At 45.8% G+C, this 26,190-nt stretch overlaps 1 protein-coding gene across 2 annotated transcripts in view; it reads right to left on the bottom strand.

Annotated features, from left to right (window-relative positions):
* Positions 1-25,777, bottom strand: part of EIF2AK3 (eukaryotic translation initiation factor 2 alpha kinase 3) — an 88,229-nt gene extending 62,452 nt beyond the window's left edge. For both annotated transcript variants that reach the window (XM_068275159.1, XM_068275169.1), the window contains exon 1: positions 25,435-25,777. In XM_068275159.1, coding sequence (XP_068131260.1) covers positions 25,435-25,688 — 254 coding nt within the window. In that variant the 5' untranslated portion in view covers positions 25,689-25,777. The remainder of the gene's footprint in view (positions 1-25,434) is intronic.
* Between the last annotated feature and the right edge of the window lie 413 nt (positions 25,778-26,190).

The following is a 26,190-nucleotide window of genomic DNA, read 5'->3' as shown; positions in this document are numbered from 1 at the left end:
CACATACTGCCTATAGCCCAGATATCAGTGAGGCGCGCACAGCTCTCTGCATTCCTCCCTGCTGTGTATCACATACTGCCTATAGCCCAGATATCAGTGAGGAGCGCACAGCTCTCTGCATTCCTCCTTGCTGTGCATCACATACTGCCTATAGCCCAGATATCAGTGAGGAGCGCACAGCTCTCTGTATTCCTCCTTGCTGTGCATCACATACTGCCTATAGCCCAGATATCAGTGAGGAGCGCACAGCTCTCTGCATTCCTCCCTGTTGTGTATCACATACTGCCTATAGCCCAGATATCAGTGAGGAGCGCACAGCTCTCTGTATTCCCCCTTGCTGTGCATCACATACTGCCTATAGCCCAGATATCAGTGAGGCGCGCACAGCTCTCTGTATTCCTCCCTGCTGTGTATCACATACTGCCTATAGCCCAGATATCAGTGAGGAGCGCACAGCTCTCTGTATTCCCCCTTGATGTGCATCACATACTGCCTATAGCCCAGATATCAGTGAGGAGCGCACAGCTCTCTGCATTCCTCCCTGCTGTGTATCACATACTGCCTATAGCCCAGATATCAGTGAGGAGCGCACAGCTCTCTGTATTCCTCCTTGCTGTGTATCACATACTGCCTATAGCCCAGATATCAGTGAGGCGCGCACAGCTCTCTGTATTCCTCCTTGCTGTGTATCACATACTGCCTATAGCCCAGATATCAGTGAGGAGCGCACAGCTCTCTGTATTCCTCCTTGCTGTGCATCACATACTGCCTATAGCCCAGATATCAGTGAGGAGCGCACAGCTCTCTGCATTCCTCCCTGCTGTGCATCACATACTGCCTATAGCCCAGATATCAGTGAGGAGCGCACAGCTCTCTGTATTCCTCCTTGCTGTGCATCACATACTGCCTATAGCCCAGATATCAGTGAGGAGCGCACAGCTCTCTGCATTCCTCCCTGTTGTGTATCACATACTGCCTATAGCCCAGATATCAGTGAGGAGCGCACAGCTCTCTGCATTCCTCCCTGCTGTGCATCACATACTGCCTATAGCCCAGATATCAGTGAGGAGCGCACAGCTCTCTGTATTCCCCCTTGCTGTGCATCACATACTGCCTATAGCCCAGATATCAGTGAGGCGCGCACAGCTCTCTGTATTCCCCCTTGCTGTGCATCACATACTGCCTATAGCCCAGAAATCAGTGAGGAGCGCACAGCTCTCTGTATTCCTCCCTGCTGTGTATCACATACTGCCTATAGCCCAGATATCAGTGAGGAGCGCACAGCTCTCTGCATTCCCCCTTGCTGTGCATCACATACTGCCTATAGCCCAGATATCAGTGAGGAGCGCACAGCTCTCTGTATTCCTCCTTGCTGTGTATCACATACTGCCTATAGCCCAGATATCAGTGAGGAGCGCACAGCTCTCTGTATTCCTCCTTGCTGTGCATCACATACTGCCTATAGCCCAGATATCAGTGAGGAGCGCACAGCTCTCTGTATTCCCCCTTGCTGTGCATCACATACTGCCTATAGCCCAGATATCAGTGAGGAGCGCACAGCTCTCTGTATTCCCCCTTGCTGTGCATCACATACTGCCTATAGCCCAGATATCAGTGAGGCGCGCACAGCTCTCTGTATTCCCCCTTGCTGTGCATCACATACTGCCTATAGCCCAGAAATCAGTGAGGAGCGCACAGCTCTCTGTATTCCTCCTTGCTGTGCATCACATACTGCCTATAGCCCAGATATCAGTGAGGAGCGCACAGCTCTCTGTATTCCTCCCTGCTGTGTATCACATACTGCCTATAGCCCAGATATCAGTGAGGAGCGCACAGCTCTCTGTATTCCTCCTTGCTGTGCATCACATACTGCCTATAGCCCAGATATCAGTGAGGCGCGCACAGCTCTCTGTATTCCTCCTTGCTGTGTATCACATATTGCTTCCAGACAAACACTCAACTCCCTTCTTGCCAAACAAGTTACAGCTTTCAGCTTTCTCATCTTACAGCTGCAGGCTACAATATTTTTTTCACTTCTACACAAAACAGATCAAACTGGTCTGAAAACAAACACTGCCATGTGTCACAGTGTGCAGAGAAATGACCAAGGCAGGAAATGTAACCATATTTCCAAGGGACATGAAGAAAAGATATATACTAATTAGGTAACCTTTTTACACCAGTTGTATACAGCACATGATTTTCAAAGTATCCTCTCCAAAAAACAACTCACAAGAGCTTTATCAACAAAGTAATATACATGGAAATTCAATACAAAAAAAAACAAAAAACAAAACCACACACAAAATATGCCGAAAAACAGCTCACAATAGCATTATCAACAAAGTAATATACATGGAAATTCAATACAAAAAAAACAAAACACACACACAAACACACAGTAATATAGGTGGAAATACAATGATAAAACAAAAACACTAAAAATACTACAAAAAAGAGCAACAAGGGAATTATCAACACAGTAATATACACTGAAATACAACACAAAACACAAACAAAAAACAACATTTGCCTTTTGTGTTGTACTCACAGATCACAGAAAGGTCTCCCTATTTCCAATCCACTTGTGAAATCTTTACTACACTGGCCAAAGATTATGATCCCTTATATTTACCCACACGTTATTTCATCTGCAGAGCAGATGTTAACACCGAAGTATATTAATAACTGCCCATTCTTCCAGCTCCAGAATCTATATATTCTGCTACATGAGACTCACAAACATCTGACCCAGCTATGGCAGAACTAATTTTGCCATTAGTCAGAACTGGATAGTGAGAAGGAAATGCTAAAACAGGAAATTAAATTCATCTTTTTTTTAGTAAGCAAATCTGGACAAGGCAAAGGATCAATAATATTGGGAGAAAAAAGGAATACTAAAAACATACACTGAAGTAGAAGGTAGATAACCCACAATCTAAATAGCAGTGTCCCCCTCCTACCTACCTGCATGCTGACATATTACTGCTTGCTACCTCATCCCACTGGACACAGGAACTTCTGTAACACCAGAACTCCCTCAGACCTGGTGTGCCCTTCTGTCCAGCCCACACTGAGAGCTGCCTGCTCTGACCTCTCCATCCTCTACCAATTCATACGTCATCAATATGGTGCGTCCCAGACTGTCCAGCCCACACTGAGACCTGCCTGCTCTGACCTCTCCATCCTCTACCAATTCATACGTCATCAATATGGTGCGTCCCAGGCTGTCCAACCCACACTGAGACCTGCCTGCTCTGACCTCTCCATCCTCTACCAATTCATACGTCATCAATATGGTGCGTCCCAGACTGTCCAGCCCACACTGAGACCTGCCTGCACTGACCTCTCCATCCTCTACCAATTCATACGTCATCAATATGGTGCGTCCCAGACTGTCCAGCCCACACGGATACCTGCCTGCTCTGACCTCTCCATCCTCTACCAATTCATACGTCATCAATATGGTGCGTCCCAGACTGTCCAGCCCACACTGAGACCTGCCTGCACTGACCTCTCCATCCTCTACCAATTCATACGTCATCAATATGGTGCGTCCCAGACTGTCCAGCCCACACTGAGACCTGCCTGCACTGACCTCTCCATCCTCTACCAATTCATACGTCATCAATATGGTGCGTCCCAGACTGTCCAGCCCACACGGATACCTGCCTGCTCTGACCTCTCCATCCTCTACCAATTCATACGTCATCAATATGGTGCGTCCCAGACTGTCCAGCCCACACTGAGACCTGCCTGCACTGACCTCTCCATCCTCTACCAATTCATACATCATCAATATGGTGCGTCCCAGACTGTCCAGCCCACACTGAGACCTGCCTGCACTGACCTCTCCATCCTCTACCAATTCATACGTCATCAATATGGTGCGTCCCAGACTGTCCAGCCCACACTGAGACCTGCCTGCTCTGACCTCTCCATCCTCTACCAATTCATACGTCATCAATATGGTGCGTCCCAGACTGTCCAGCCCACACTGAGACCTGCCTGCACTGACCTCTCCATCCTCTACCAATTCATACGTCATCAATATGGTGCGTCCCAGACTGTCCAGCCCACACTGAGACCTGCCTGCACTGACCTCTCCATCCTCTACCAATTCATACGTCATCAATATGGTGCGTCCCAGACTGTCCAGCCCACACGGATACCTGCCTGCTCTGACCTCTCCATCCTCTAGCAATTCATACGTCATCAATAAGATACATCCCAGACTGTCCAGCCCACACCGAGACCTTTCTGCTCTGACCTCTCCATTCTCTACCAATTCATACGTCATCAATATGGTGTCCCAGACTGTCCAGCCCACACTGAGACCTGCCTGCTCTGACCTCTCCATCCTCTACCAATTCATACATCATCAATATGGTGTGTCCCAGACTGTCCAGCCTGCTCTGACCTCTTCATCCTCTACCAATTCATACGTCATTAATATGGTACATCCCAGACTGTCCAGCCCAGACAGAGACCTGCCAACTCTGACCTCTCCATCCTCTACCAATTCATACGTCATCAATATGTTGCGTCCCAGACACACACTAATAATGTTTCTATTACACATCACATGCCTTCGCTCACGCAGTCTGCCATAGACAAGGCGATCATTTAATTTGATTAAGCACTCTATAGGATTCTGTCATGGCATTGCAAGACCGGTTCATTATTTCTCAATGTGATCAACCAAAAGCAAGCATCATTGAGGCCAATGGATCCTTTTTTGATCAAAGACTTGGAAGCATTCACACGTATGCTTCCTTCAATGTACCCATCTACAGTTGGGACCTTTTCCCATTACAGAAATGGAAACACATCTACTGATGTATGTATTACTACCGAAAGTACAAATGATGTGCAGTCCAGTGTCCATATTTCCCTATGGTCTCTTACATGCTATATACTGAAAAAAACCGAAGCTTTTTCACAATGTACTGCTATGGAAAGTTAAAATGCGTTAAAAAGTCATCCTGTTACCGTGTAGTCCTTCTGCGCCCTCCAGCTAGCAGCGATGACCCACATGTGCAGTAGCGATTTCCCCATACTGCACATGCACAGAACAGAGTGCACGGGGACGCAAAGAGGAGGCGCATTGCCGGCCAGCTACTGCTGGTTGGAGGGAGGGGGGGGGGGGGGGGGAGGGTCTGCGAAAAGCGCAAAGTAAGTTCAACTGTTTTTTTTAGCTTCAGATTTCTAAGTGTATAAGGGCCCTTAATATTTTCATTTAGCAAGTCGATCAAATGAAAAGTTGATCTAACTAACAAAAGGCAATTGATTTGTGTACCATATACTCGAATACAAGTCGACCTCGTGTATAAGTCGCCTCCAATATTCAACCCTCTCAAGCTGGAATTTTTTATTGACTCAAGTATAAGTCTACCCAGCAAAGTTGATGGTTGCACTTGGGGCCCAGGAGGGGTTAATGACTGCATTGCATACAGTATTGAAGTCATTAACCCCTCCTGTCCCTTAAGTGCAGCCAATACCTCCTCCAGGCCCCCCAAGTGCTGCAATTATTCACTCCCCTTCCTGCAGCCTAGTATTCCCCCCCCCCCCCCCCTGCCCTTTCCTTGTTAACTGTTGTGGCCAGGACTTTCAGACCTGTGTTTTCTTGGCATTTCATCAAGAAAGTGTCACTTACCACTGGGTACATTGCTGCAGATGGGAATGTCACTATTAGTACACACATTACTCAGTATGCTCAGTGTTGTCTGTGACTCGTGTATAAGTCGACCCCTTTACTTTTATGAAGTGAATCCGACCTAAATTTCTAGACTTATAGTCGAGTATATACAGTAAGTTTAGCTTTAGGACTGGTTCAGATGGACAGCTGCTGCCATCCGTCCTTTTGAATTTCTGCCGGGATCCATTGCATCATGCACTGATGGAACAGGGGGAACCAATGGAAATGCTTTTCTGCTCTATATCAGGAAAAAGAGAGAAGGTTAGTGTCACAGGAGCCCTAGTGGCTGACCGCACTTAGCCTTCTAAACGGTGCCAGCGCACAGATCGTGCGAACTCTGGTCGCAGTCAATGCGCAGGAACCGTTAAGAATTAGCCGCAGACAACTCAGAAGGGAGCCTGTGCGACACGGGTGATTACAACTTCACCCACTGGTTCAGGGTACTGCCACCACCGCGGTTACCATGGGACCGTGGAGCCCATTAACTGACTAATCCTGCGAATAAAACGGTTAAACACACGATATTCTGTCTAGCCAACAACAAACAAACAGTAGCGTATCTTCAGAGACCCGGGATCAGTTCTGTGTGTGCTGATAAGCAGGGTAGCAGACAGTGAATGACTTGGAGAAAGTCGTTTATTCACGCAATATAAATAATTAATATATACAGACAATTATTAAAATCAACAATTATTAAAACAGTAATAGCCAGTATAAAAAAAATAAAAGAAGGGAGAAAAATACTTAGTTCCTGGAAAGATGTCCTTTTTGTGGGAAAACAGAGTTCTGGGTTTCAATTTGAGTTCAGAGTTCAGACCAGGTGGATGCCAGCATATCCTCAAGCTGGCATCTCATGAGTTCAAGATGTTTCAGTGTGGAGGACACTGAGTTTGGGTCCTCTGCCATTCTTATGCCCCTGCTTCAGTAGGAGGGAGTGAGGGCGGGGAGCCATACACCCCCTTAGAAGATGAGATGAGCCCTCCCCTTGTACTGGGGGCTAGAAATCATATCTACCCATATATGGGCTCTATCTCACAGAACCGTACAGGTCAGGGCAGATTTATTAACATTTTCAGGTCTGTCTCGATTTACCCAGCGCCCTGATACCAGACATGAGGGGTGGGACCCCTGTGGTATCATCAGGCACTTTCAAACTGCCTAACTGGAAGTCCTTACCTCAGAATGTTCTGAAACTTCCTCAGAACCAGCACTGGGGCTCATGCTACACTTCCCCCACGTTTGGCGAAGCTGCCATCTCAGGAACCCCAGAAATATGACAGATCTGGGAAGTTATGGATTTGCTATGAGACTCAGGTTATTCCCAGGCAAAGGCTCTTTGAAGTTTGGAGCAGCCAGCGAGGTGTCGCCTCCCCTGCTGGGAATGAGCCAGTGGGTCTGGCTTTTAGCCCAACTAGATTGCTTCTGCCATTGTGCTTGTCACCTTATACCTGATGGATGGGCCATCAGCACAGCTTGAAGCCAGGGACTCTCTGGGGCAGATTAGGCTCAGGCTCATTAGCATATCAAAAGAGCCATCCAGCCTTTAGGATGGTGCTCTCTTTGCTAAGAAAAGGACTTCAGCTGTCCCTACACACTCATCCCAGATTGTACCGATTTGAAGCGCAATCGATGCAGGGAATCGAGTGCGATTGCTTTTTCTTCACGGGCGGTTCCAGGACGCGACTGCGGCCCCGCAACCGTCCGTGACAGTTAGCATCGGTGAAACAAGCTGCCGCCGGCCGGGTGAACCAAACTGGCCCTTACTTTAGTGACCACAAGCACTGCAGGTAAATCCTGCTGATCTAACAGATATCTGACCATGTGTGATCTGCATTGGGGACAACAGGTTATAACTGGCAGGAACTTTAGAAGTTATGACATTTATTGTAATTGCTGCTGTTCAGCAATGTACCTGTAAAGCATTGTGTTACTGCATAGAACATAATGTTCATTGCTTATTTAACTTCAAAGTGTCTCCAGTAAACAAAACTCACAGCACTGCTTTCATTGCGGTCAGGCTGAAATATGATTATTTACACACTACAAACATCTATTAGTGCTGTAAAAATGTCACAGTAAAATGTTGTAAAAAAATACCTTTTATGATTTTCAGCTCCCTACCAATTTCCAAAAACAACCTTAAAGTGGATCCGAGATGAACTTTTACTCATTGCATAATTGTGTTCCTTTCCTATAGTTTATAGGGCATTCCTAAAGCCAAATACTTTTTTGTTTTTTGTTTAAATACTCTAATTCCCTATAAACTAAATAACCCCCACCCACAGTTTTCAGAGAACCTTGGCAGTAGCAAGGGCTCATGGGAGCTCAGTCTGGGCAGGAGGAGGTGGTTACTAGCCAGAGATTTCAGAGGCAGAGGGGAGGAGGGATTAGGTTTTTTTCAGTCTGAGTGCTGATGGTGCAGATAAGCCTGCCTCTGTGTAATGTTTACAAACAACATGGCTGCTGTCATTGTATCACAGGAAGAAATAATCATTTTCTATTAAAGCAGTATGCAGACAGATTTGCTGTTTAAACCATAAACTGTACATAAGATATATAGACAAGTTACTTGTTATAGTTAGTTTTTCATCTCAGATCCGCTTTAAGCAGGCGATGCACTTTATTATCTCAAGAATTTGACAGCCCAAGTATTTCCTTTTCCTGCATGAGTAATTAGGGAAGGTCAATGAGATACAAATAACTCCAAGTTATGCCGTTTGAAAACTGTCCAAATGCAGGAGGCAGAGAAATTGGATTGTCCGGTTTTTAAGCTGCATAAAATTAGCAGAAACATTTGCATCTCATTGACCATCTCAGCGAGTACTCAGTAGACATTAACAGAATAAAGCTGGACCAATCATAATCTGCAGAAACTGCTTGGTCAGATTTCAGGCCGCATACCAATCACAACACAATTTGTGTAGGAAATAAGCAACTCCTGATCCTCTCTAGTAATCAGCTGCACAAAAAGGAGGTCTTGTTACTTGTTTTCCACACTCAAGCTACGTACACACATATGACAACGATCGTTCGTTGTGAACGACGAACTATCTTTTAACTGACAAAAGAACGACCTAAGTAAAGTTAGCTTTTAAAGGTGTGTAACCATCTGATCGTTTGTTAACGAATGATCTGGAACAACGTCACATACTGTTCCTGGAAGTGACATCATAGCAACTTCTGCCCGCACGTAACGAACAATTCAAAACGTACGTTACACTGTAAAACTAACGTTACGTACATTACAGTACAAGGTTTCATACTGTAGGTATGTAGGTAGAGCATTTACATAATATAGCGTTGACAAGACATACAAAAATACACTCGGTCCTGTAAAAATGACAATTATGGTGTAATCATGTAGCAATTAACGTGTCACAGGACACATTCATAGAACGAACGTTGCATCACAAAAAGCAACTGTTGCGCTTGCGCAGAAAAATGAAAGGTTCTATGGAGATATACGAAATGCGCATGTCAAGCCTAGTACGAACGACCGGTTTCTAACGATGTACTACTTTTGCAAACGATCGTCGTTGAAAAAAATCCGCCAAGTCAAATCTTTTGTTTTTAACGATCTAACTCGTCCGTCGTTTGACTTAATGATCGTTGGATGTTTTTTTTAAACGATCGTCAGTTGAAATGATCGGGGGAACGATCGTTTCAAGCGACTAATATTCGCATGTGTGTACGCACCTTTACACTAACTGAGTAATTGGAAGATGCATGGGTATTCTGAACTGGAAAAATTGTGTTAGAATCATGATGGAGGAGCTGTGCTAACAATCTAGGCAAGAAGTTTCCAGTAACAGAAGGTCTCAAAGGCACTCCAGGTTTCTGACTCATCCAATTCAGCAAAAAATAATAAAAGAAATAAATAACCTCAATCTATTGATGGTAGTCCAAATCTAAATACAACTCTTCGTCTTTTGCCCAAAACAATATTACTTCAGTTGACACTTTTTCTAAGGACTGCTGTAAAGACTTGCTTGCCCACTGAGCAGCTTGTTCTGTCTCATCAAGTGTGCAGAACATGCAAAAGGCAACACAGAGGCAGTGAGTCTTTCTGGAAGGGGGGGCACCTCTTGGCTAATGTTAGTCAGTTAGTTAGTATTACTGTAACAAAATATAAAATCTGCTACACAAAAATGCTCTAAAAAACCCTAGGCACATTTAGAAAATCTCTCTAAATATGCCAAGAATCGCTCTGAAAAACATCTTCAAAAACCACTAACGTTTGCGGATCCGCTACCAGTTTTTGGTGTGCACCGACCCTCTGTTGGGAAACAGAGGACTCTAACTCAGTGGACTGCTGAAGAGGAAGCCAATACAGTCCTCAGAAGCTAATCATTAAAAAAAAAAAAAAAAAAAAAAAAAAAAAATCGACCCATGTCTGCATGCATTTTAAAACGGACCATTCAGTTTCTCACAAGATATCTCTCAACATACAACATACAGTATTTAAATTCCCACACAATAGCACTTTAATCAGCACTGGAGAACATTGCTCTCTGCTTTATCACCAGGCAGGAATATCTAATGAACACCACTTGCTATGCTGCTCTTCTAGAGGGACCAGTGAGAATTCAACGAAATGCAGAAAGGACCAGGGCTCATCCATGTGATAAATCTTCATTTATTTAGTAGCAGAATATACAGAGAAATGCTGAAGTTTTTCCGTATATTCTGCTTCTTGCTAAATAAAGATTTATCACCTGTGAGCACCACATGGTTGAGCCCTGATCCTTTCTGCATTTAGTTGGACTGTTTGCGGAGTTGGTGGTCTCCTTGTGTCCTTCGGCTCCCAGCTGAACTGTGGAAGGCCTTCAGGGGTATATGGATATTCGCAATGGAATGGTGACCGTTCACATGATGGCACAAAGCTCCACAGAGAGGAATTAAGCCTTATACGCTTAGTTATTCCATCCCTGGGGCCAAATTGAAGGCCATCCCTGTACAGATGCATACATAGCCTGGAGGCTAGCGATATGTTCTGCTGCTATGTGGGGGCTGTGATGGCGGGAGGGATTTTTCTGTGGAGACCATGATTGCGGTAGGATTAGATTGTGAGCTCCTGTGAGGACAGTTAGTGACATGACTGTACAGCACCACAAAAGATGCTAGTGCTATATAAATCAATAATAATAATAATAATAATTATACTACTGTAGTCTAAAGTGATGCAGAAGATGTCGCTGCTACATACATACATACATACATACATACATACATACATACATACCACGGTAGGCCATTTGACTATGATAGAGATTAGATTGTGAGCGCCTCTGAGGACAATCAGTGACATTACTATGTACTGTAAAGGGGCCCATACACTGGTCGATTTCAGCAATTGATCAATCGATTCTATAGTATCGATCGATCAGAAATCGATTCTTTCAAATCTATTGATCTGATCTATCTGACAGGATAGAAGATCTAGGTCGATCTGCTGCTGGTAGCAGATCCATGGCCCATAGAGTTGCATTGGATCTAATGGTGCTGCAGAAGATATCGGCTCTATATAAATAAACAAAAAAACTGTTCAACCTCAATTCCACTTTTAAAGGGGAAAAAACAGCTGTTTTAAAATTGATGGTTCATTAGGTATGCCATGCACTGTGGTCTCAACACATACAGCAGAATGACACATTTTAATAATGTAGAAGCACCACCTGCATCCTACATCTCCTACAAGGATGTGTCACTAAAGTCTAAAGACACAATGAAAGTGCATCTATCATAGTTGCACGACTGTAATGCAGAGCATGCTGAGTAATAGGAAAGGATGTTTTTGCAGATGTTATTCTATCCCCAGCACTGTGAGAGTCAAGCTTGTACAAGTGCCAGAAAGAGGAGGACCAACAAAGATGTGATAATTCCCATCTGAGGATTCCTCACTGACACTTGCCTGTAATTGCTCCCAAAAGGCAGAAGATGCAGGCAGAAATAGCCCCATCACACACAGCATCCGCAACCAACAGGCCTGAGAGCAGAGCCACAGCTACACACACACAGCATCCGCAACAAACAGGCCCGAGAACAGACACACACACACACACACACACACACACACACACACACACAATCCGCAACCAACAGGCCTGAGAGCAGAGCTACAGCTATACACACACACAGCATCCGCAACCAACAGGCCTAAGAGCAGAGCCACAGCTACACACACCAAAACCAACAGCCCTTAGATCAGAGCCACAGCTACACACATACACACACACAGCAACCAACAGGCCTGAGAGCAGAGACAGCTATATATACACACACACACACACACACACCAAAACCAACAGCCCTGAGAGCAGAGCCACAGCTGTATACATACATATACACACACACACACACACACACACACACACACACACACACACACACACACACACACACACAGCCTGAGAGCAGAGACACGGCTACACATACCAAAAATCTGAAACCAACAGCCCTGAGAGCACAGCTATAGGCTGAATGTCTCCCATATATCATAACACACTGTCTAAAACTAACAGACCTGAAAGCAGAGCCACAGCTACACACACAGCATCAGAAACTAAAAGCCCTGAGAGCAGAGCTACAGCTATACACACACACAGCATCCGCAACCAACAGGCCTGAGAGCAGAGCTACAGCTATACACACACACAGCATCCGCAACCAACAGGCCTGAGAGCAGAGCTACAGCTATACACACACACAGCATCTGCAACCAACAGGCCTGAGAGCAGAGCTACAGCTATACACACACACACAGCATCTGCAACCAACAGGCCTGAGAGCAGAGCTACAGCTATACACACACACAGCATCTGCAACCAACAGGCCTGAGAGCAGAGCTACAGCTATACACACACACACAGAGCATCCGAAACCAACAAACCTGAAAGCAGAGCTACAGGCTGATCAGCTCCCATATAACAAACACAACACACACACACAATCTGAAACCAACAGCCCTGACAGCAGAGCTACAAGCTTAATGGCTCCCATATAACATACACATACACACACACACACACACACCTGAAACCAACAGACCCAACTGCAGAGCTACAGGCGGAAATGCTCCCATATCTCACAGTCTGACTCTCACAGACTGACACTGACACACACACACACACACACACACACACACACACCTGAGCAATATGGAATCTGCCCAGTGTTACCAACTCATCCCTTTAATTACTGACACATCTATGTTATTCAGGTTCTGGGGCTATATGCACATAATCAGTGCCTTAACTGCATCTACCTAGCCACAAAACATGTATAATTCATATGTGTCAGTAATTAAAGGTATGAGTCGGCAACACTGAATCTGCCTCATGTTTAGGTAGTTTGCTCAACTTCTCTCTTTATGCACAAGAAACGATTTTCATGAGTTATTTTAATAGCTGTAATTTATCGAGTCCGGTAACAAAGTCCTTTGCAAAGAAACAAAGCATCCTGCCCAGTAAAAGCTGCAATGAACAAATATTTGTGCTGCTGACTGTAGATTAGTATGTCCCCATGAGAGGTTAGGTGACACAGGAAAGCCACCACCGAACAATAAACTATTAAGGGAGCACAAACTATATAAACTAGAATATATTCCACATAAATCGCTCTGGACAAAACCTCAGAGGCAGCTAATATACTTAACACGTTGGCTATGTCGTCTGTGATTAAAAAGAGGCAACAATTAATTACAACAAAAAGGGCAATGAATAATTCAGTTACTCATTAACAACATCGGCCCTCTTGTGATTAGCATACAACACAGTATGATCAGAGAGGCTTTTATACCGTGGGAGACGTATAATCAATCCTTCCATAGGACTTCAAATAAGACTGAAAAACAAATGTAAATGTCCACAGATTGGTCAGTTAGGATGAGATCCAAGTAGCCAAACTATCCCCTACTTACATGCGAATCCAGTACCAACTTTTCAGAGAATCAAAGTTGTCTTCATGTTCAAAATATACAATACAACAACAACAACAACAACAAATAACATTTGTAAAGCGCTTTTCTCCCGTGGGACTCAAAGCGCATAAGCATGGCTCCGACCATCGTGGTACAGGGGAAGAATTTTATAAATCTGGAAATGCCAGGCTAAACAGGTGGCTTTTCAGTCTGGATTTGAATAGCTCCAGGGATGGTGCTGTCTTTACTGGGTGTGGTAGGGAGTTCCAAAGAGTAGGGGCAGCATGACAGAAGGCTCTGTCTCCAGATTTTTTGAGGTGCACTCTGGGAGTGACCAAGTTTATAGAACTTGCTGATCTGAGGTTGTGAGGGGTGTGGTGCAGCTTCAGCAAGTCCTTCATGTATCCAGGGCCCAGATTGTGCAGGGATTTGAATGTCAGCAGTCCAATCTTGAAGAGTATTCTCCATTCTACTGGTAGCCAGTGCAGTGAGCGAAGGATCGGTGTAATGTGACAGTGGCGAGGCTGGTTTGTTAGCAATCTGGCAGCAGCATTCTGCACTAATTGCAGGCGACGCAAGTCTTTTTTGGGGAGGCCAGCATTAAGGGCATTGCAGTAGTCCAGCCGTGATGTGATGAAGGCGTGGACTAGGGTTGGAAGATCCTCTGGGGGAATCAGATGTTTAATCTTTGCAATGTTCTTCAGATGAAAGAAGGAAGATTTAACTACAGATGAAATTTGGTTTCTGAAACTCAATTCCCCATCGATTAGTACGCCAAGGCTGTGCACAAGGTTGGAGCTGTTTATGTCTGAATTCCCAATCCTGATTGGTGTTGCTTTAGGATAGAGCTGTTTTGATTGCGAGCACTGGCTTTGGACAAACAGGACCTCAGTTTTGTCAGCATTCAGTTTCAACCAGTTATCATTCATCCATGCCTGAAGCTCAGCTAAGCAAGAGTTTATTTTTGGGGTAGGGTCTGTTCCACCAGGTTTGAAGGACAGGTATAGCTGTGTGTCATCGGCGTAGCAGTGGTACGTCAGGCCATGTCGTTGGATAAGTGTACTGAGTGGCAACATGTAGATTGCAAACAGCAGAGGGGATAGGATTGATCCTTGTGGCACTCCGAATTGTAGAGGTGCAGGTTTGGACATTATAGGTCCTAGGGATACTCTCTGTGTTCTGTCAGTCAGGAATGATCTGAACCACTGGAGGACTGATCCACTGATGCCACAGTACTCCTGCAGTCTGTTAAGCAGGATTTCATGGTCAACTGTATCAAAAGCAGCTGAGAGATCCAACAGGATTAGGATGGAGCATTTTTACTACATATTTTTGTTGTTAAAGTGAACTTCCGGACTAAAAATCTATTCCGCAGAACTGAAAAGGCTTGATGTTTCTTTAACAGTTTCACAGCATCAGACCTTTTTTGTTTTTCTTACCAAAGCATCATTTTTAGCTGCATTTTTAGCTAAGCTCCACCCATCAAAGTAAAAAAGCCCAGGCTTTTTTTCCCTGATGCTGTGCAGAGCATGATGGGATTTCCTATGTTATTCACGTTGCCTAGCAACTGGGAGAGGTGCTCAGGACACAGGACAGTTGGAACTGTGTCTCATACTCCCTGTCACCGCCTTTCAACCAAAAAGATGGCTGCCATCATGAAATCAAACATTTGCCTGTTCTTTTAAAAAAGGGCGGGTAAGAGATTATATTACCTATTTTAATTAACATAACTAATGTAACTTAATGACAGTATGTTTGTTTAGGCTGAAGTTCCTCTTTAAGGTTTAATTACCCTGAATACTAATTTAAGAGGAACTGTAGTGAAAACAATGAATAAAATTGCTTATTTTGTACAATATTAATTTAGGATAGGTTCACATTATAAATTGCAAGCACGGAGCGTTTTTGTGCGTGATTTTTTTAAAGCGATTCCCAGCGTTTTGTGAGCGTTGGGCGATTTTGTAGCAGCTTTTGATGAGCGATTGAGATTTTCATTTCCTAACATGAGTCAGGAAGTGGACTCTTTGACCGAGAAAAGCGCTCGGGAAAACGCAATACAAAGCGCGTTTTCATGCACTTAGCGATTTCCGTATACCTTCAATTCGGCTCAGAAAATGGTACAGGCATCGCATTGGGAAGCGGATCGTAATTGGACCACTAATATGTAAACACACTCTCATAGGGAATCATTGCACAAGTGCTTTTAGGAAGATCTGTAAAAAAAAAAAATAATAATAATACACAAATGCTCATAGTGTGAACAAGCCCTTATAGATTTAGTCAGAGTTTGCCCCTAGTAAAATTTTTCCTCTCCCTGATTTACTGAGAGTTCTATGCACTGAGAGATGTGGCTTGCTTAGCAGTAGGAAAAAGCTGTCATTTCCCACAATGCAACAAAGTTCACAGACAGCAAACTGTCAGAACCATGGTCATGACATTACATTGTGGGAGGGGTTTCACCACAATATCAGACACACTGATCTCCCTGATGATTTAGTCAAGAAAAGGTAAAGATTTCTGGTGGGAAAGGGGGTATCAGCTACTGATTGGGATGAAGTTCAATCTTAGGTTAAAGCTCCTCTTTAAACTAGCAGGTGTCCTTTAAGGCTGCTTTCACAGCGCGACGTTACAGCAGCCCAACTCACAGCAATGAAAAATCAATGGGCTGGTTCACAGTGCACACTTTGCGTAGGAGTAGAACACTGCACGTTAATGAAAGTGCAGCATGCTGTGCATTATACTCGTATGTGGCTGCGTTAGAATGTTTGCACATGCTCAGTAATTTTTTTTTTATTTTTTTAAATGTGCCGCATGCACCGTTTTTGTTCGATCTGTATGCGTCAAAAAGTACGCATCAAGCGACGCATAGCGCAGTGCAATGTAAAGTCCAACTTCAAAAGGTAACATGCACTGCGTTAGGGGCACGTTATGCGACCTTAACGTTGCAGCAAACGCAACGTCTTAGTGTGAATGAGCCCTAAATGTTACAGTCTTGTATAAGGGCTCGTTTCCACTATTGCGGTGCGGAATCGCCTGGATTCCACCGCTGATGAAATCGCATGCGGATGCGATTCCGCATGAGTTTTTTGCCGCGAATTCGCATAGGTGAGGGTATATGCGATTTTAACCATGTCACTGCCTGTGTGAATTAACATTGGTACCTATGCGAATTTGCGGCAAAAAACGCATGGGGAACACGCATGCGATTTCCCTATTAAATACATAGTGTGCGATTCGCCTGCATTCCACACGCAGGCGAATTCTGAGGGCTCTGCCGTGCAGAAAAATCCTGCACAGAAAACCGACAAGTGGAAACAGGCCCATCCACTTGTATTGGCTGTGCGAATCTGCATGCAGGAAACGCATGCAGATTCACGATAGTGGAAATGGGCCCTAAATGGTTATAAGTAGTTTAATTTCAATTTCTCCAGGATTTCTGTGCAAAAAGTGATAATATTAATTTTTATAACTTTTTTTTCCTGTAACTTGCCAAAATGTGTCAAGCAAGGGTCTAGTATACAGTGCAGGAGAGTATTGATGTGTGTGCACGTTTATACTGTTCACCGCATGTATTGTATGGACGGCTAATCTGTCAATACCGCTAGGGAGGTTAAATGAAATCAACCAAAGAAAAAAAAAAAAACCACCAAATTATACCAAAAGGCCAAATTCCAGAGTTGTCTGAAAGTAAATAATTTATCATCGTTTCACACCTCGTTTAACACAGGACTCCACTTACAAAAAAAAAATTCAACAATTTCCAAGAACAGAACCGGTTTATAAGTAAGGGACCGTCTGCACTCAAGACAAGTGTAGTAGAGAGACGCACTAAGGCTATAGCATAGTGAAGTGTTCTGTTGCTGCTGTGGTGGTGGAAAGGGAAGGCGCAATACACAAGAGAACAGCTTTCAGTAGGAGGAGTACGGAGGAGAATAGTGTGCTGGGCCGAGATGGTCTGGCACACTGGTTCTCTTGGCGTTGCACTGAGGATGTCATATACACACTAGATTCTCAGCAGCGACAGCCTTGACCATCTACTTTGTGTGTGCGCGCATCTGTGTGGCTTCAGTATTTCCTGATCAGTATGCAATCAATTTACTGATCAAACATTCTGATCCCCACCAAGTGCATCAGAATGTGATCTGAGGCTTCAAAGCTTATTACTGCATCCAGCGCTGCAAAACCAGCCGCAAAGCGATCAGATCAAACTTTGATCAGACCATTTGCTGAAATCTGACCGATGTAAGGTATTCAAATGCCTAATATTCCCCAGTCATTCAGAGAAATACTTAGCATTTCTCATCCAATAGTTTATTTCCCACTGCAAGCATAAAAGAACAACTGACCTAAAAAGGATATGAAAGACTGCCATATTTATTTATTTCTACGCAATGCCATTTGCATAAAGAGAGAAGTTGAGCAAACTACTTAACCACTTGCCGACCGCACACTCATAACGTGCGTCGGCAAAGTGGCAGCTGCAGGACCAGCGACGCAGTACTGCGTCGCCAGCTGCAGCCTAATTAATCAGGAAGCAGCCGCTCGTACGAGCGGCTGCTTCCTGTCAATTCACGGCGGGGGGCTCCGTGAATAGCCTGCGGGCCGCCGATGGCGGCTCGCAGGCTAGATGTAAACACAAGCGGAAATAATCCGCTTTGTTTACATTTGTACGACGCTGCTGCGCAGCAGCGCCGTAAGGCAGATCGGCGATCCCCGGCCAATCAGCGGCCGGGGATCGCCTCCATGTGACAGGGGACGTCCTGTCACTGGCTGCACAGGACGGATAGCGTCCTGTGCAGCCCAGATCTCCCGGGGGAGCAGGTAGGAGAGGGAGGGGGAGGATTTCGCCGCGGAGGGGGGCTTTGAGGTGCCCCCCCCGCAAAATGCCAGCCAGGAGGAGCGATCAGACCCCCCCTGCACATCATCCCCCTAGTGGGGAAAAAAGGGGGGCGATCTGATCGCTCTGAGTGCCCTTTGATCTGTGCTGGGGGCTGCACAGCCCACCCAGCACAGATCACCTAAACCAGCGCTGGTCCTTAAGGGGGGGTAAAGGGTGGGTCCTCAAGTGGTTAAACATGAGGCAGATTCCATATTCAGTGCTCAGGTCAAAAAAGGATGCCCAAGGTCAAAATCAAAATCAGTTTTTAATGAAATGCAGGTTGGTATCCCCTGCTGTACAGTGTAATCAGTTTTCCCATGTAAGGATCCATTTACCTGGCATTTCTCCCATGCTAGGCCCCAACTATTGCTGGTCACGACCTTTGAATCAGAACTTATATACCCCGCGCATGCACAGTCTTAAAGTGGACCCAAATTAAAAAAAAGAAGATTTCAGAAATAAAATCTATTTTCTAAATTATAATAATAAATAGCAGCCTTTTTTCAACTGCATGATTACAAATATAAAATATTTTACATTTATTGGAGGAATCCCTCCCTTCCTTTCAAATTGCCGGGATTTTTCCAGCAAACTGGTGGAGTAGATGGTGTCTGGCAATGGAGGAATTGCTAATGGCTGCCACCTGTATAATCCTAGTTATGCATAGAGAAGGGTGAAAAGCATGCACTGAAATGATCATAGGTTTGAAGGAGTGTTTATTTATCTTTGTATGTGTCACAGTGGTGACACTAAATATTTTGAAATAAAAAAATGTTTGGTTTGGGTCCGCTTTAACTTTGTGGCTGCTCTGTACTGCTGTGTAGTACCTGTGGGTATTTCAGTTCAGGTTCCATGGTCCTAACCAGTTTTAGTTGGGCCCTGGTGCCAGAGGAATCCTGAGCGAACTGAGCCTTACATGGGGAAATGTACTGCACTGTTCAGCAGGGAATACCAAACTGCATGTAAGAGACTTGCACAGTTCAAACGCTGCAACACGTTAACGCATGATCCCCGACTACCGCACGGATTATACAGCAATGCAAGTCAATAGCCGTCGCAAGTGGGCATAACAGGAGCGCAGTGCAGCACGCACCAATGGGAATCCCAGAGACTCACTTCCTGCCCAGCATGGAGTAAAGGTGCGTATACACGTCAGATAAAAGTCTTTGGAAAATGAAAGATCACAGACCAATTTTACCCCCTTCCATGTAGTATGAGAGCCATACCTACACAGTCTATTCTATGGAGCTGAACCCCCCATCAGATAGAAATCTTTGCAAGATGCTGCACACAAAGATGCTGTACACATGCAACAGATCAGTATCTGCAAAAGATCAATTACTGCAAAAGATCCATTTCTGCAAAATGCATTCATAGTCTATGACATCTGCAGATCATCATACACACCTTGTTTAATGGACATTCATCTGCAGATCGGACAATTATCTGCCGATCTGAAGATCCAACCTGGTGGATCTGGTCTACAGATAATTGTCCATTAAACAAGGTGTGTATGAGATCTGCAGATATCATAGACTATGAATGCATTTTGCAGGAACTGATCTTTTGCAGATACTGATCTGTTGCATGTGTACAGCATCTTTGTGTGCAGCATCTTGCAAAGATTTCTGTCTGATGGGGAGTTCAGCTCCATAGAATAGACTGTGTAGAGAATGGCTCTCATACTACATGGAAGGGGGTAAAATTGGTCTGTGATCTTGCCTTTTCCAAAGACTTTTATCTGACGTGTGTACCCACCTTAAGTCACTAGCCAAGGGGCGGCAATATGCATGTGACCCTGTCACTGGGCAATGGCTCAGGGTCATATGAAGCATAATTTCTGCCAAAAAAAAGGCCTCTTGCACACTGCCAATCACACATCCAATTTGCAATTCCGAATAGCAATTTACGGATTCCGATTTCCCTGGATGCTATCAACACAAGAAGAAAAATGCAGAAAAATGCAGCGTGCTGGATTAAAAATCAATCGATTAAAAATCAGAGTCGCATGTAAAAATCGGGTCAAAATTGCAAATCAGAAATACGTAGTGTGCTAGAGGCCTGAAGGAAATCTGAGTTGTTGCAAAAATAAAAACAAAAAGCTCCAACTTGAGCTCATTATATACAGTCTTTTGGCTTGATTCACAAAACTGTGCTAACTTATCACGGCTGTTAGCACGGCTTTTTGCATGAAAACTGGTTTCGCTCAGGAAAACAGTTATCGCGTGCAAAAATTTGCGAACGCGAATTCTTGTGCGCAATAACCGTTATCACATGAAGCACTTTTCACAGCGTGCTAACAGTTACCGGTAGCACCGTTTTGTGAATCAAGCCCTATAGGTTGAGGCCTCTTTCACAGTGTGAGGTTAAAGTCGCACGTTAGAAAAGGTTTTAACGTGGACTAACGCACTGCAATACTGAGTCTCTGCAACATTCACAGTGCACACGTTGCGTTTGTGTGTAACGTGTAGCATTATTAGAAAGTGCTGTATGCTGTGTGTTATACACGTTATTAACTGCGGTGGACTGTTTGCACATGCTCAGTAATGACCTGGAAGCATACTTTTCATTGCCTGTATGCCCTAATGTATGCGACGATAACAGGGCATAGAGTTGCGTAGTGACATTTTTGGGACATTGCGTTGTTAGTTTGCGTTGCGACTTTAACATTGCATCAAAACGCAACGTCCCACTGTGAAAGTAGCCTTAGAGTCAGAGATCTGTAGCAATAAAAGGCAGGTGTGACAGGTTTGAATGCCAAGCACATGACATTTACTGAATTCATCTATATTGTTATTTTGACAGAAGACAAAACCTGTTTTTGATCCGTTAGCCAAGAGAAATATGAAAGTCACGAGGATAAGGAAAAAAAAAAAAAGTAAAGATTACACCTTTAAAGGATACCCGAGGTGACATGTGATAGACATGTGTATGAACAGTGCCTAGCACACAAATGACTATGCTGTGTTCCTTTTTTTTTTTTTCTTTCTCTGTCTGAAAGGGTTAAATATCAGGTATGCAAGTGGCTGAATTAGTCCTGACTCAGACAGGAAGTGACTACAGTGTGACCCTCACTGATAAGAAATCCCAACTATAAAACTTTTTCCTAGCATAAAATGGCTTCTGAGAGCAAGAAATAGATAAAAAGTCAATAGTTCATAGATTTTAGCTCTGGTATACTTCAATGAATGTGTCATTAAGCAAAAACAAACAAACAGTTAAAACTTAAAAGTAGATTTAAACATAAAATAAAACTGTGGAAAATCTTAAAAAGTCAATTTTAGGAGAAGAAAGAAAGATAAAATAGTTTATTTCATTAGTTTATTTTTGCCTCGGTTGTCCTTTAAACGTTTTTGATGCAAGCTTTCAGACATCCATCCTAGATTCATGATACTTAGGACAAAATGCGTCAGGAGCATGGGAACCTCCACTTATGGGTTAAAAGAGGTTTCAATTATTAACACTGGTAACACTGGTCAAGAGCATAATCCCAATACTGTACAGGGAGACCCCCTTCTTAGACCATCACAAATGTGTAGGAGATGCCCTCTGCAACACTCTCACTTCATGTTTCCTTTAAGTGTCAGCAGTCCCATGCGCTCTTCTCCCGTGAGCAGTGTTTGGACCCCATGCACATAGCAGCAGAAGTGTGGACAGACTCATGCACACAAGCACAGGTGCAGAAACACACATATGCAAACACACACAAAGCACAGTTGCAGACATGCAGTCTCACAAGCGCAGGAGCGGACACGCAGGCACAGAAACACACGCATAGGCAAAGTTGTACACATAGGCGCAGACACAGACATCCCTCACCTAGCTCTGGTATCTTCCACACACACTCACACAGGGCACACACACATCCCCCACGTACGGTAGCTCTGGTATCCTCCACACACACACTCGCACAGGTGCAGGCACGTGCACACACACACACACAGGCGCAGGTGCAGACAGACACACACACACACACACAGGTGCAGGCACGTGCACACACACACACAGGCGCAGGTGCAGACAGACAGACAGACAGACAGACAGACAGACAGACAGACAGACAGACAGACAGACAGACAGACAGACACACACACACACACACACACACACAGGTGCAGACACACACAGACACACACACACACACACACACACACACACAGGTGCAGACACACACACACAGGTGCAGACACACACACACAGGTGCAGACACACACACACACAGGTGCAGACACACACACACACAGGTGCAGACACACACACACACAGGTGCAGACACACACACACAGGTGCAGACACACACACACAGGTGCAGACACACACACACACAGGTGCAGACACACACACACACACACAGGTGCAGACACACACACACAGGTGCAGACACACACACACAGGTGCAGACACACACACACACACACAGGTGCAGACACACACACACAGGTGCAGACACACACACACACACAGGTGCAGACACACACACACACACAGGTGCAGACACACACACACACACAGGTGCAGACACACACACACACACACAGGTGCAGACACACACACACACACACACACACACACACACACACACACACACAGGTGCAGACACACACACACACACACACACACACACAGGTGCAGACACACACACACACACACACACACACAGGTGCAGACACACACACACACACACAGGTGCAGACACACACACACACACACACACACACACACAGGTGCAGACACACACACACACACACACAGCTGCAGACACACACACACACACAGCTGCAGACAGACACACACACACAGGTGCAGACAGACACACACACACACAGAGGTGCAGACACACACACACACACACACACACACACAGGTGCAGACACACACACACACACACACAGGTGCAGACACACACACACACACACACACACAGGTGCAGACACACACACACACACACACACAGGTGCAGACACACACACACACACACACAGGTGCAGACACACACACACACACAGGTGCAGACACACACACACACACACACACACACAGGTGCAGACACACACACACACACACACGTGCAGACACACACACACACACACACACAGGTGCAGACACACACACACACACACACGTGCAGACACACACACACACACACACACAGGTGCAGACACACACACAGGTGCAGACACACACACACACACAGGTGCAGACACACACACACACACACACACACACACACACACAGGTGCAGACACACACACACACACACACACACACACACAGGTGCAGACACACACACACACACACACACAGGTGCAGACACACACACACACACACACACAGGTGCAGACACACACACACACACACAGGTGCAGACACACACACACACACACAGGTGCAGACACACACACACACACACAGGTGCAGACACACACACACACACACAGGTGCAGACACACACACACACACACAGGTGCAGACACACACACACACACACATAGGTGCAGACACACACACACACACACAGGTGCAGACACACACACACACACACAGGTGCAGACACACACACACACACACACAGGTGCAGACACACACACACACACACAGGTGCAGACACACACACACACACACACAGGTGCAGACACACACACACACACACACACAGGTGCAGACACACACACACACACACAGGTGCAGACACACACACACACACACACAGGTGCAGACACACACACACACACACACAGGTGCAGACACACACACACACACACAGGTGCAGACACACACACACACACACAGGTGCAGACACACACACACACACACACACACACACACACACACACAGGTGCAGACACACACACACACACACACACACAGGTGCAGACACACACACACACACACACACACACACACACAGGTGCAGACACACACACACACACACACACACACACACACAGGTGCAGACACACACACACACACACACACACAGGTGCAGACACACACACACACACACAGGTGCAGACACACACACACACACACAGGTGCAGACACACACACACACACACAGGTGCAGACACACACACACACACACAGGTGCAGACACACACACACACACACACACACACACACACACAGGTGCAGACACACACACACACACACACACACACACACACACAGGTGCAGACACACACACACACACACACACACACACACACAGGTGCAGACAGACACACACACACACACACACACACACACACACACACACACACAGGTGCAGACACACACACAGGTGCAGACACACACACACACACAGGTGCAGACACACACACACACAGGTGCAGACACACACACACACAGGTGCAGACACACACACACACAGGTGCAGACACACACACACACAGGTGCAGACACACACACACACAGGTGCAGACACACACACACACACACACACAGGTGCAGACACACACACACAGGTGCAGACACACACACACAGGTGCAGACACACACACACACACACAGGTGCAGACAGACAGACACAAACACACACACACACAGGTGCAGACAGACAGACACACACACACACACACAGGTGCAGACAGACAGACAGACACACACACACACACAGGTGCAGACAGACAGACAGACACACACACACAGGTGCAGACACAGACACACAGGTGCAGACACAGACACACACACACACAGGTGCAGACACAGACACACACACACACACACAGACACACACAGGTGCAGACAGACAGACAGACAGACACACACACACAGGTGCAGACACAGACACACAGGTGCAGACACAGACACACACACACAGGTGCAGACACAGACACAGACACACACACACACAGGTGCAGACACAGACACAGACACAGACACACACACACACACACACACACACACACAGGTGCAGACACAGACACACACACCCCTCACCTGGCTCTGGTATTCTCCCGTCCGCTGTCCTCCGTCTCCCCCACAACCTCATCATCCTCCACAGTGACATCCCCGGCTGGATAGGCGGCGGCCGCTCCGAGTCCCCCCGGTGGTGGCAAAAGGCTGATAGAGGCGGTCTCTCCCTGCCCTATCCCCGGAGCCCCGTGCTCCACCAGCCCGACCGCCGCCGCTCTCACTAGCGCCGTCACCGCTGCCAGGCCGAGCAGCCACCAGCACAGGCCCCGGCCCGCCATGTCCCCGGCTACATGTGTACACAACTCATAGCAGCACCGCCATCACTTCACTAGCCTCAGCCAACTCCCCCTGTGCGGACAGTGGTATTCCCACACCGCTCACCCCGGCCAGCCAATCACAGCGCGGCATGCTGACACCGCTCACACTCACTGGCCTCATAGGCTGTCAGTCACTCTCCCCTCTCCCCGCCCACCAACATTGCCTGACTCATTCTATTGGTGAATAAGTTCAGCGCTGTCAGGCTCGCAATGCCTCCTGGGATACGTTGTGCTAGTCTGTATACAGCCAGGAGCAGCGAGTCAGCCAATCACATCGCTTCAGTTTCCCAACCCAGTCTTTTTCAGAGAGCGACTAACCAATAGGCTTTGTTTGTGAAATCTGGATTAGGCGATTGGCTAGCGTAGGCTGAGCAGTTTGTTTCCCATTGGTTACTGCTAACGTCACCGCGAGGGGCGGAACGGCGAGGGGGACTGGAGAGGGATTGGGTGAAGGCGTCAGTAT

Source organism: Hyperolius riggenbachi, chromosome 1, assembly GCF_040937935.1.
Source record: "Hyperolius riggenbachi isolate aHypRig1 chromosome 1, aHypRig1.pri, whole genome shotgun sequence".
Classification (NCBI taxonomy): domain Eukaryota; kingdom Metazoa; phylum Chordata; class Amphibia; order Anura; family Hyperoliidae; genus Hyperolius; species Hyperolius riggenbachi.
This window is presented reverse-complemented; position numbering and strand designations above follow the sequence as displayed.